This window comes from Centroberyx affinis, unplaced genomic scaffold, assembly GCF_046629955.1.
Source record: "Centroberyx affinis isolate AG114_WGS23_722 - 3 ecotype Tasmania unplaced genomic scaffold, CSIRO-AGI_Caff_v1 ptg002206l_1, whole genome shotgun sequence".
Lineage (NCBI taxonomy): Eukaryota > Metazoa > Chordata > Actinopteri > Beryciformes > Berycidae > Centroberyx > Centroberyx affinis.
Window position 1 is genome coordinate 41,330 of NW_027280510.1, and position 13,567 is coordinate 54,896.

Sequence of the window (13,567 nt, forward strand, 5' to 3'; positions counted from 1 at the left end):
CAAACTTAGAATAGAATTTGACATGCAGGTGACTAGATATTGACAGAATTTTCATTTAGGGCTGAACTATTCCTTTATGAGTGTAGATTTGAACAGGAATGCCCTCTCTACTCATTCTAATTCTGTACTTCCCAACCCTAATAGGGCTGGTGAAACTCTCTCCACCACACAACTGTGTCTGAGGAGGAGTGAAGGGCAGACGGTCGACCTGGCATCCCACGCCGGGGAGCGGGTTGGTCAAGAGTAAGAGAGTCAGAGGCAAGGAAGGCGAGGCCGCTGAGCAAGGAAATAATTTGTCTACATGTCTTCCCAAATGCAAAAACAATGATTAAGGAGTTTGTTCAGGATCAACAGAGATGTGTATCTGTCTGCAGGAGCTCTGTACTAAGGCCTTTAATATCCAACATCCAATTAATCAGTGCAGAGACGTTTGAAGACCATTAGGTTGAAATCCCTTAAACTGATTGCAGTGCCCGGGGAGAAAATAAGCCAAACATCAATAAAATTCCCCATTTCTTTATATTAGATTATAGTTTTGATAATCGTTGTAGTCATTTATCAAGTAAAAATACCAAACATTTGCTGGTTTCAGCTTCACAAATGCTAAGATTTGCTGCTTTTCTTCGTTTCATATCATTACAAAATGAATACTTTGGGGCTTTTGTTGACTGCTGGTCAGACTAAGTAAGCAATTTTAACAATCACTTTGGGCTCTGGTAACTTGTGATGGGCATTTGTCATTATTTTTAACATTTTTATAGACTAAATGATTAATCGATTAATTGAAAAAATCATCAATGGATTAATTGATAATGAATGTAATTGTTAGTTGCAGCCCTGTTCTATTCTGTTATCCCCATGCAAGCCTCTGGCTGGAGCATTATATGATGGATTTGTGGGTCAAATGCGACCCATGCATGTATCCAGTGATGCATGTCAGCCACTGCCAAATGTAGGTGAACCGTGCTACGGATGCAGTTATTTATCTAATTAGATTGATGCACATCTCTGTGTGTATATTTATCCTTTATTTATCCACTGGAGGAAACCTCAGGAAGTTTTTCTCAGCAGTTTATCTCACTACAGGTGGAACAGGTGACATATTGGCATCAACATCAGTGTCTGAATTACAGAGAAAACAAGGAGGAAGTGGAGGAGAGAAGGGGGAATTTTTTTGGACTTTTGGAATGTAAATTATGGCAGTGCATCCTGGTGGCTCAGCAGGCTAAGGTGCATACCATGTACCTGTGACGTCCTGGGTTCAAATCCGGTCTAGGACCTTTGTCGCATGTCTTCATGTCTTTCAATAAATACAAAAATGGCAAAAAAAAAAAAGAAGAACTGGGGTAAGGGTTAAGGTTTGAGTTTGTGTTAGAGGATGAACGCTCTCACAAGTACAATGCAAGGAAGCATGCAGGTTGCACACTTTGACGTCAATCAATGGAATTTTGAAACCAGGCAATGACTTGTCTGGTTGTCTTGTGGTGGGGTGCGTGTGTGTGTGAGTGTGTGTGTATGCATGGGGTGTGTGTGCGTTCCTAGCTGACCCGGGCAGGAGCACCTGGCGACGGGGTGGAAATGGGATCACATCTGTGTTAATACATTCTGCTGAGCTCTCTCCAACTCATAAATTTCCCCCCTAAGTGGGAGCAGTAACACTGCAGGCCGAGAGACGTTCACCCAGTGAGCTTCTGCCAGAACTGTACGAGGTCCATGCCAACTCTCAGCTTGCCCGCACTGGTCCCACTTGTCAAGCTACTTGGCCCCATAAAGCGATCTTGAATGTAGTCAAGTCATCCATTGGGATAAGACAGGCACATGCGACTCTACTGAAAGAGGAAACGTGAGAAATGGGAGGGGTAGAGGTGCTTCGTGTTTCGAGGGTCTGTGCTAATGTGTGTGTGTAACCGTATGACGTTACACAGCAAGGGGAACAAGTTCACTTTCTGATAGATGTGGTGTTTAGTACTCCAGAAATCTGACTGAAAATGTATGAGGAGTTTTGCCGCATCAGTGCCACCTACTGTGAGTACGGTGATGTTGTTTTGAGAGTTTGAATCTGTCTCCTGATCTTTGTCACATGTGAGTCTTTTGCATTGAAGTAAACAGGAGCCAACTTTAAAAAATAATCTTAAAAAAAATATATACAGTGAAATTTTTTAAATGTTCTCAGGATCTGTCTGTTTCTCCACAGGACAGTGCTGAAAGGACTCACAGTGCAGCAGTACAGTAAACAGACACCCTTGGGTGACATCAAGTGGCAAACAGAAAGAGCAACACTCCCATCGGCTGCAGTGTAGATCGAATGCAGCGTGCAGATCAACTGAGCACAGGGGCTCATAACAACTTCTGTGCAAATGAAAGTGATTGAGACAAAAGAGATTTTTATTACAATAGAGGATATAAAATAAATATACATGACTTTTTTTCTCATTTAACAGTCATTTGTACAGTGAAATTTGGACAAGTTTGCTAAAAGCAGCTAAATAAATGTATTCTTTTTTGTTTTTTTTTAAATTTCCTGCACTGAGCTATTGCTGCCTTATCTATAAATGCTATGGAAAGACAATACATTTAGGCCATATGTATATTTCAAACTCGTGTGCACGCACATACACACGTAATACAGAGAGAATGTAGAAGAGTCGACAGACACCCCGACCTGCAAAGCATTCTGGTGACGCAAAAACACTGAGAGCCTCGGGGGGGAATTGTGGATTTCAGCAGAATAACAACAGCAAACAGTTGCCACTTTTGTCCTTTTCTCGCCTGGCAGAGCCACAACCGAATTAAAATTTCCTTTAAAAATAGGGAACCACCTCTTAAAGGTGCTCCGATGGGTAAAGAGAGTTAGTGTAAGCATGTTTTTGTGACACGAGCCACAACAACGTTTCGTATCTGAACAGGCATCGCAGAAAGTGAGATTTGCAGATGGGGCGTTTGTCTTTCTGTACAAACTGTCGAGAGGCTGACGGTTAAGTGCTTACGTTCTCCATTGGAAAAGACAGGCACATGCAACACTATCAAAAAGGAGGAAATGTGAGAAGAGAGCGGCCTAGAGGTGCACTAGGTGTCATAGGCGTGTACTAATGTGTGTCTGTCAGTATCTACACACACAGAGGAGCGTCGTCTGGCTTATAACTTTCATCCAACTGCCGTAACTTTAGTGTCTGAACGAGACATTAGAAAAACATTAAATACTTTTTTTTTTATTTACCACTAAATATTTGAGCAACAACAGTGCATTAAAAGACAATTACTGTATCAATATTTCAATGAGAAATTCTTAAAATGTGTTCTTATGTACAGCATTTCAAAACATACTTAACCGCGCTTCAATAATGTGTAAGGACAATATCTATTAGAAGAGAAAATGATAGGCAATCCTCCATCATAATTGTTTGCAGTCTTTAGAGGTGTGACACATTGAACTATAAAAAAAAAAAAAAAAAAAGATATTCAGCTGCTAGCTTCCACATTTGTGTAAATAAACAAAACGCTACATACTAATGGGAAAAAAAAACACACAGGAAATAGACCAAAAGAGCCATGACAGTAATAAAATATAAAATCCTGAACAAATTCCCATGACATCTTTAGAAGACAAATGCTAAGACTAAAAAAAAAGGCACCATCCACACAAAGTAAAACGTGGATTATTTCATTCCTGTTAAAAACAGTGAAGCTGTGGAAGATTTGAGACTAACGACGTGAAACAAACCAGGAAAAAGCTGCTGTGGGTTTTTTTTTTTTTTTAGCGATCCCACAAAGCGAGCGGAGGGGCATCAGTGCCAAAGGTGTCACCTTCATTCTACTGTACATCGGCAACAAGATAGCATGATGTGGCAACACATTCAGTAACTAGATATGATTTCATGTGAGTATAGAGAGGCAATAACTCTGAAATAGCAAGAAATACGGTCTAGTGATGCCTGGTTTGTTCGACAGAGGTCCCTTTCTATAGCTACTATAGTTAAGGCAGAGGAAAGTTCCAAAAAATGGGTATTATTCATATATGTATGGAAATAATAAATATGATTGTATACTATCCATATATATGCATTTCTTTACAATATTTCATTTAGAGTACATTTTAAAATGCTGTGAGAGAAAGAAAGGACTTAAGTGAGCGCCGTCTTCAACTACTGTGTTCAATATTACAGAAGGAATGGATATATATCCCGATCGAAACCATAAGAAACCTGTGAACTGCATGCTCTCATAGTAAAACCTAAGCACTGCGCAGGAGAAAGCTTTTGTCTGTGATTTTTCTTTTTGCATAGGAGTTGTTTTTGACAGTAATTTGCCCCACTGGTTCCTGTTGGAGCCTCGTGCTGAATAATACTTTTTGACACCTCGCTTGTGTGGAGAGAAAATTTACAACAAGTGTCTTACGTATCCTCATTGCTACTTAATTAGTCTTCAAATACATAGTACACATAACAAAGGGAGGAGGAAAACCTTTGATGAATAGCTGCTGGTTTTGATCCCCATCAAATATGACTGTTCTGAAAAGGCTGTTGTTTCCCCCTGGATCTGTCTGCCAGACTGTCAGAAGAGTAGAAAACATTAAACAATATATGAAGAGTTAATTTCCAAACTGCTACGCATATCCATTTTGGGAGAAAATTCATTACCTGAAGTTCATCATTAAATACGTGTAAAATACAGAAGATCCAGTCTGTAAAAGTGTTAGCATTTTGTCAGCTAAGCACTTCAGTTACCTAATCTCCTTTAAAAAAGTACCATAAATTGTTTTCATTTTGTGCAATCAATCATTTTGCTTTTTTTTGTTTTTTTTTCAAATGGAGGCTATGTCATTTTGGAATGAAACTCTTCCTATCAAGATCAGAGAATCACAGAGGAACATGGAGTCTTCATTCATGCAACACATGGGGGTCGAAACCATTTGCATTTGGACAATTCAAGATATGACATACAGTAAATCCTGAAAAGCACGACCTCCCCACTTACATTTTGTATAAATCCGACAAAAAATACCCCAGTTTGTTTAACCTTTTTCACTTTAAAAATTGAATTGAAAATGAAAAATGTGCGACCCTTTGCAGAATCGACACAATTTATATGGAAGTGACCCAAACCCTTGAGCAGGGCCTGATGCTGACTTAACACGTGTTTTAACAGCAACTGTAAGAAATTTTGCAGGAGGAGTTATCTACCTGTGTATCACAATATTGAACTGAATCAGAGGCAACAGACGCCACCTGGTTGCATCTTGGTATCAATGCATGAAGCACAAAGGATATACTTTCAGCGGTGAAATACAAATAATAGTCAATATTCTCTTAGAGAGAGCAAAGCGAGTGGCCATTTTCAACCGGGACAGCGTCAGTGTTACACCAGTGAAACATGACTGGACTTCTGGACAGCACAAAGGCAGTTTTACAGAAACATACGCCCATGTCTCGAATGTCTTAGTGAAAACTGACTCATTCCTTGCAATAATATTCTTGTATAATTACACATTTCATAAAGAACAGAGGTCCAGTTCTCTTTCCAGCCACACGGTGTCAGTATTTCCTAATCCCTCTGCAGGTAACAGCTCTAGCAGGGGCGGCTCTCTCTCTTGTTTTGTTTTTTCATATCCCGTGTCCACGTCTGTATCGGAGCACACGCAGTACAGTTACAGTCGAGTCGTTGGGTGCGTTCTTTAATACAACCTGGACGGCGGCCCGTCACGTGACGGAGCGGGACCAGTGAGGGTGGGGCGAACCGTGTGAATCGAAAAAGGGGAAGCTACCCACGCAAAAACACCAGATTTAGATTTGTGCTTGAAGATATCCTCTAGAACTGGGGTGGGAAAATAAATTCACTCATTCTTTCAAAAGAACCCAAACATATGAAATAAACAATAAGGAAACAAAAGGAAGGAAAGAAAAGATTGTAACATTTTCTGCTCTCGCCCTGCAGAAAAGACACTACAACCCAAAAAATGCTGCACTGGTGAAAAGCCATTCCCTTCACTGCACTTGTACATTGTTGTTTATGTTAACTTGCGGGCCAACCTTCTTGCTCCCGGCTCCCTTGGCACGGATTAAAGAACGCACCCATTTTCTCAGGACCGATCCCATTCTGAATCTGCCCCCTTCTCTACCTGGGTTTCTACTCAGTGCACAGCCAGAGGGGAGGAGTGGAGTGGAGTGGAAGAAGATGGGCGTTTGGGTAGAAAACTCACCCCGTATTTGTTCCAGCTCTTTGCAGATCAGTTCAGCGGTCAGTGCAGGATAAACATGCGTAAAAAAACCCCAGACACACGCACACGCACCCACACACACACACTCATTCACTCACACATACAGGACAACAAGGTAAAAAGTAAGAACAATAAAACATTAAAATGATATATATATATAAAAAAAAAAAAATCTGACATCAGGCAGTAACAGTCTCAAGAGCATACGGGGGCGTTCTGTTAGCTGCCCTGTATGGTTATGCGCACGTTCAGTAACCTTAAAAGTCTTGGAGGTCCACGGTAAGATGGGCGTCAAACCAAAGTGTCCGCCAGCAGCGCCGCGACCGAGAGGGTCGGCGCTCGGGAGCTGCTGGCCACGAGTGAGAAAAACGGTTTCTCTGTCAGAGCGAACGAGCGCTGCGTGTCTTTTACCCACGTTCACTGAAGAGCTCGGCGGTCAAAATGTTTTAGGTCTGAAGGTACTGGAGTGAAGTAGAATATACAGAACTTAGACTGTAGAAAGACAACTACTTTTTCTTAATTTCCAAATTCAAATCTAGACAAACAGAGGTCTAAATATAGAAACCCTATAATAAGAAGATGATAAATTGCGCATTTAGTATTTCCCTGCAATTGCATCAGCTAAAGAGCCGATTTTTGTTTTTTTTCTGGGTACAAACATTGAACCTATGGGCGAGAGTACAAGTTCTCTCTTTTTTCTTAAAAGGACAGGGTTAGCTCAAACTTTTTTCCCCCCCATTTCTTTTGATTATCCAAGGTAATAATAGTACAACGAACGCTAGAGATGACAGTAAAGGGCTTTCCTCCTGTGTTTCATCCGATCGCTTCAATATTTAACAATATTTACAATGACATCAACTATCAAGGTAAACTTGAAAACTCTAGCAAACAAGCGAGAAAAAAAAAATCAAATAGAAAAAGGTGCTATATAATGTACATATATGAACACAGCTGCAGTTCTTCCTCTTGAAGAACGGATATTTGTAAGTGCCATGGTTCGGAGTCTTTGTCTGTGACGAGTTTCACGCCTGACTTTATTCCTTCTTCAAATCTATCATACATCCTTTTTAAAAATGTCTCGCTACCCCCGGGGAGGCAGAGGCAGAAAGTGTTTTTTTTTTTGTTTTGTTTTGTTTTTCTTTTGGTTCCTATGTTTGAGTTTGCCTTCATATTGCAGTGCCCCTGGGGAAGGCTGTAGGGTCAGAGGTCCAGGTCAAAGGTGAAGTTTTGGGGGGGGGGGGCGTTGTGAGAAGGTGGATGGTGGAGCTGGAATGACCCGACGCACGGAGAGACATCCGGTCAGGATCTGGGCCGGAGCTGAGGGTTTTACGGCGGCTTCTGCTGAGGTTCAGGGTTGGTTGAGGAGGAGGAGGAGGAGGAGGAGGAGCTGGCTCCTCTGCTGGTAAGGAGGGAGCGGGAGCCTCAGTAGCGGTGGGTCTGGTGGGAGTACTGGGAGCTCTGCTGGGACGACGACGAGTATCCCATGGTGCTCTGGGACTGAGTGGAACCTTGGACGTTGCTTTGGTAACCAAGGCGGGAGCTGGAGTGCTGAAGAGAGAGAGCGAGAGAGAGAGAGAGAGAGAGAGGAAGGATGGAGAGGAAGTATAGTGGTGAGCACGTCACTGATGCAATTCCATTATTATTATTGATAGTTGGTCAAGTAGTAGAAGCAGTCAAGACACAGGCACTTATAATGAGGTGCTGGTTGGTCGCAAATGCTATAAGAAAAATAAAGATGATTACATGGTCAGAAAAGCCTTTGTTGACAAACATTTCGCCACAAAGGGCTTCATCGTGACGTCCTGTATATGAGTTAAACTACAATGTATATATATATAGCTGTGATTCTTCCATTATTATCAGATTCAGATTCAGTAAAAGCTTTATTGGCAGGAATCAAGTAGTATTGAGTGTTGCCAAAGCACATTACAATAGTACAGGATAAAATAAGGTACAATATAGATTAATATAGGAATTATAGCAAATATATTAATCAAACATTTTTTAATGAAAAATCTATTTCAAAAATTGTTCATATGGTAATTATGATTCTATGCAATGCTATGGACAATACTCACACTTTAATATGATTAAGGGGGCATTAAGTAATCTACAACCTTTATCGGCATCTATCAGCGACCAAGAAATGAAACAACATCAAACAACAACAGGTCTCTGGCACAGCCTACATTAGCGTGTAAATTACATAAATAATAAAGTCACAGTATCAGACGGAGATGTTCCAACAGCTCATGACACGTGAATACGTCGTGAGCATCTAAACGCGAGCAGGTGGGAGAAGAATGCCAAAGGGCAGGAACTTTTTGTTCCAAAACAGAACAGGCTGGAAAGCAAGTTTTGAAATCCAGAAATACAGCATAACACAATGACTTTTCAGTTTCAGATGCCTCAGAAACATTTCACCGAAAAACATTTAGACGACAAAGTAAAACTGATTTTTTCATGTCATACACTTTGAGTTCACTGAAAAGATTAAAAAAAGAGCCATCATTCAGATTCATATTGCTTGCCACTGCTAAACCTTGGTAGAGAAAGTGATGATGGCAAAGGGTTGGATATATTTGGGTGCAGGAAATCAATTCAAAGAGCCACCAAACAAGCAAAAGTGCATTTTACTGCCCAGATTTGTCTTGTGAAATATGCCTCACAGCGGGAATTAGTATCCAACCCTCATGTGAGGCTCAGCAGCCATTAACCTACATGCCAACACACTGCCACAGCTTCCTATTTTTCACGGATGTTTTGCAAAGTCACCGGCACCCAGCCTGGTCAGCGAGGAAAACTGAATGGGGACAGTATTAGCCACTGCTTAGTGGGCAAGCTTCTTCCACTGTATGTACACAAGAGAGACACCAGGAGCAAATGCTTTGGTTTCAGTATACTTTCAAAACAAGAGAAAGGCTTGTGTGATATACATTGTGGTTTACTTCACATACGTCTGGGCTGCAGCTTTTAAAAGCATTAGCAAAAGTCTAATGACCTAATTCAGGAGGATTTATTTACCCAGACCTACAAATATGTAGAATATGAAATCTCCTCAGTGCAAATCACAGAACTATTATGTATGGATATTTAGACATGTAGGTCCTGATCTAGCATGTTGAGCCTGTGCTTACCTCCGCTGCTGATTTAGGAAAATAATAAGAAAATCTGTTTTGTCTGAATTAAACACATGTTTATGGCTGACTGACTGGATGTTCGGGTGATGACTGGATTGGAGTCCATCCTGAGGGCAATCTCCTACTATTTCATAGATCTGTATGCTCTAAAAAATAGGGATTCATCAGCAGCATCAGCACTTCTTCTAAAATCCAAATGTACCATAAATTCAACTTAAGGTTCCTCACTAAAAGCATCCCTAACCAGTTCTTTGAAAAGGGTTCCTCCCCTTATAACCGGAGGGTTCTTCAAGGAACCTTTTAGGGTTGCCCTAGTGTGCAGCTTAGTTGGGACTTGAAGGAGGAAATTAGTAACTACTAGTAGTAGAAATTATTAATTAGTATTTGGAATTAGGGCTGACAACAAGTACTTCAGTTTTGTCAGAGTTCAACTGTAGGAAATTAAGAGACATCCAATCATTAAGAGCCAAAAGGCAGTCATTTAAATAGCTAAATAGCTAATCTTCTGATATCATTACACTTAATAGAAAGATGACAATGTGTGTCATCGGCATAACAATGAAAGAAGTATTTAACTGATGTATTATGTGAGCCAAGTGTAGCATACAGAGTGAGAACAATATAGGTCTAAGAGCGGACCCCTGAGGCACCCCACATGTGATCAAGAAAAAGGATTGAGCATTTTCACCAGTGGACATTTACATTTTCTGTAAAGACTAATAAGACGAAAACCAGTTAACAGCAGAGTCAGACTGCCATGGTCAGCTGTGTCAGAGGATGACAAGAGGCTGGTGCTCCGGGTCAGAAGCCTCAGCTGAACTGATGTATCAACAACTACATATTCTGGGTCACATGTGAAACATCCGTGCACATTTAGCAGAACCGGGGGAAAGTGGTGCATAGTGGGATAGCCAGGGGCGTTGGGATCAATGAGGGGAAAAGTAGGACGCTGAATAATGCCATTGTCAGCCACCCAGCCAGCCAGCAAGCTAGTCATTCTACTGGTCTGTCTGTCCAGTGAAGTGGTATATTTATACATTTGCTGAGGTCTCACTTTGAAGTGGCTATCAGCTGTCTAACATGCTACCTCAGCCCCTGCTATAAATATATAGAGAGAGAGTGCATCTCACACAGATCACTGCTGAAGTAAAGGCAAGCGAGGTCGAAATGGTCACCTCTGTCCGACTTTGTCCTGTGCAATATACTCGTTCACACATTCTCTCCCTGTCCCCGCCTTTATTCCATCACGCTTTTGTCAACCACTCATTCACTCTCGCTCTCTCTCGCTCCCCAAGTCGTAAATCTCTCTCTCTCTTTAGCCCTGTGATAAGGCCAGAGCCAAAGATAGAGCAGACGCCAAGATAGGAAACAACAGCGAGCTGGCAGGACAATGTTTTGCTGTCACATTTGTCAGCAGGTGAATGTGAAATGAAAAAACATTATCAGTTACCCAACAGACTGTTGTCGCCTGGTGTATCTGTGTGTGTTCCTTAACGGATGTCACACACACATAGATTACAGTCAAAGTCATTATTAATGAAGAAAACACCACCATCTGTTTTAAAAGAAAAGACTCTCTGAAATGAGGATAAATCACAGGATTAAATACATACTACACTAGCCATGGACATGTATATTAAACTAATGGTAGTATCAGCAGTTAAGATACGGTTACAGGGATGTAAAAGTGAAGCTATAATTTATCATCCCACTTTATCATCCCATTTATAATCTCACTAATCCACCTACATTACCCAGAAGATTGTTTTAGTGACGTTCTACTGTATAAGGCAATATTTCATACTTTTTAACAAGGTCAAAAACACAACACTCTTCAGTTGTTCACATTACTTTTCCACACTGTGAATTTGTGTGCAGGTTAGGGAATAACCGGTTTTGTTAGTTACTTGAAAAATTTGCATAGTTCAATAGCATAGGATGACGTCCCCACCCCTCCCCCGCACGCACACACACACACACACACATTCAACCACTCATACATAAAGCTCAATGAATATGCTTGTATCGATGTGAATGGTAGATGTGAGATGGCCCGTTACTGTTTCTCTCTGTGTTTCCCCTACCCTGTCACCCTCTGTATCTTCCCATTGTCTTTATAAGAAAAAATAAAACACAAAAAGGAGTGTCAACTGCTGACTCTGTATGTAAATAGTCTGTACAGCACACAAAAAAACCACAACATACCAGTCTGGTGATGTGGTGAACAAGCCTTTCCCTCTCTTCTGTCTGGAGTACAAATTCCTCTCAACTAAGCCGGTGTAAAATCCTACCAACCTGGTACTCTGACTGCAGCACCCCAGTGCCTGAGGAGGCCCCTGAGGGCCCGATCCGGGGTTTCTTGTTGGGGGGCCCCTGGTCCTGGCCGTGTTGTAAACCCCCGCCGGCGGTGGCTCCCGCGGCCCCACTGGTGCCGTTGGTTTGGGCTGAGCTCTGCTGGGAGGGGGCCTGCTGGGCTGCTGTCTGCTGCTGGTTCTGGGCCTGAGTTTGGCCTGTCGTCTGCTGGTGCTGCTGGGTCTGGTTCTGGAGACAGACAGACAGCACAACCACAGGAGGTCAAAAGTGTGTATGTGTGTGTGTGTGTGTGTGTGTGTTGCGGGGATTTAGACTAAAGAAATCAAAACTTTTTGGCAACATGCTCTTTCATAACTTTACACTGCGCTCCAATGTCTCTTCACATGTATTTTTCAGATGTTGAAATTTTCAGATGTTGATTGAGTTACTTTTGTTATGCTGTATTTTACTTGCTTTTAATTATAGCATGTTGAGAGTGTTTGGATGTGTGTTGTAAATAAAATACATTAGTACTATTATTATTATTAGTAGTAGCAGTAGTAGCACTGGTGGTAGTAGTAGTAGTAGGACTAGTAGTAGTAGTAGTCACACTAATAGTAGCAGTAGTAGTAGTAGTGGTTAAGACTAGAGCTTTTCCCCACAGGGATAACTGAAGTGTCATCTAATGAAATTTGCCAAATCGTCAGTGTATTCCTTTAAAGAAAACATCAGAAGAAAAAACCCTCTTTACCTCCTGACCACCCCCCTTGTTAAACATGAACAAGTTGACCACTAGACATGATTGTACAACTGGAGAGACAGAAAGAAACATTTGGTGACTCGGTTCAAAGCCACCTGTTCTGTGTGTCAGAGCTAGAAAATATGGTGGGGCAGAGAATGTGTGTGAGTGTGTGTGTGTGTGTGTGGCAGGAGGTATTCATATACAATCTATAACATAATCATGCTGCTAGACACTTATCCACAGGAGGTTACAAATCAACATCTGTTTAAAAACAGGAGCCAGCTGAACCAGTCAATAGTTCCGCGGAGTTCGCACGCTGGAATAGCTGCTCGGAGATTATTTACAAGAATTTGCATTGCAAGCCCAGCTCACAAAGCTCTCCTAGCTTCCCATGCGACTGAGACACGTGAGCGAGTTGGCTGAAACAATGACAGCCTCTCATGCCCAGCCTGGAAGACAGTGTGGCGGAAGGAGGCCGAGAACTCAAAGCCTTCCTGAAGAGCGGCCGCTGTGTGAGGCAACACACGCTCAGATCAGGTGTTGCTTCACTTGACAGCAGCTGCTAATGTGATGCAGGATCTGGGGATTCTCAGAAGCCGGATGGAGACGGACGGATCGCTGTCGCAACGCATACTTTCCCTTCACCTTGTGCAGCACAGATCTGCCTTTTAAAACCACGTGGCTGCCATCTGCCAGCTTTGGTAGACGGACGTTTCCAGACGCCGGCTCTCTATCTTTAATGATGCAACGGTGAGATGGGTTGGCTCAGTGCTCAGTTCTTCACGCAGAGGTCGGCCTTCTGTTCCACTGCCACTGCATGTACGTCTGCGCCTCTGGCAAAGTCATAGCTGAATCCCCACAGAGGTTTATTACAATGTAAAAAAAAAAAAGCTGAAAGGACAACTGGACAATAAGACCTATAGGCCCCCTTTACACCTGGTGTTAAAATGCGTCCCATGCATTCACATTAGGATCGGATTTCTCTCTCCCTCGCAAAACACAGTCACTTCTGTCAGTCACTTCAAGCTGTAATTTAACCTAATAGCCACTGATTCATTTCACATTCACACAACTGATGAGAGCATGGGGCCAAAACACAAACAATATATTGCTGTTCAAAGGCTCACTGTGAGTGTTTTTGGTTGAAGTGGGCCTTTGGATGAGTATTTCACTTTGGTA

General features: G+C 41.9%; 1 protein-coding gene across 2 annotated transcripts in view; it reads right to left on the minus strand.

Annotated features, from left to right (window-relative positions):
- Positions 1 to 7,529: 7,529 nt before the first annotated feature.
- The window catches only part of cdk19 (cyclin dependent kinase 19), a 43,945-nt gene continuing 37,907 nt past the window's right edge, over positions 7,530 to 13,567 (minus strand). For both annotated transcript variants that reach the window (XM_071532546.1, XM_071532545.1), the window contains 2 exons: positions 11,650 to 11,895; positions 7,530 to 7,762 (listed from right to left, as the gene is read on the minus strand). In XM_071532546.1, the coding sequence (XP_071388647.1) occupies positions 7,637 to 7,762; positions 11,650 to 11,895 (372 nt within the window). In that variant the 3' untranslated portion in view covers positions 7,530 to 7,636. The remainder of the gene's footprint in view (positions 7,763 to 11,649; positions 11,896 to 13,567) is intronic.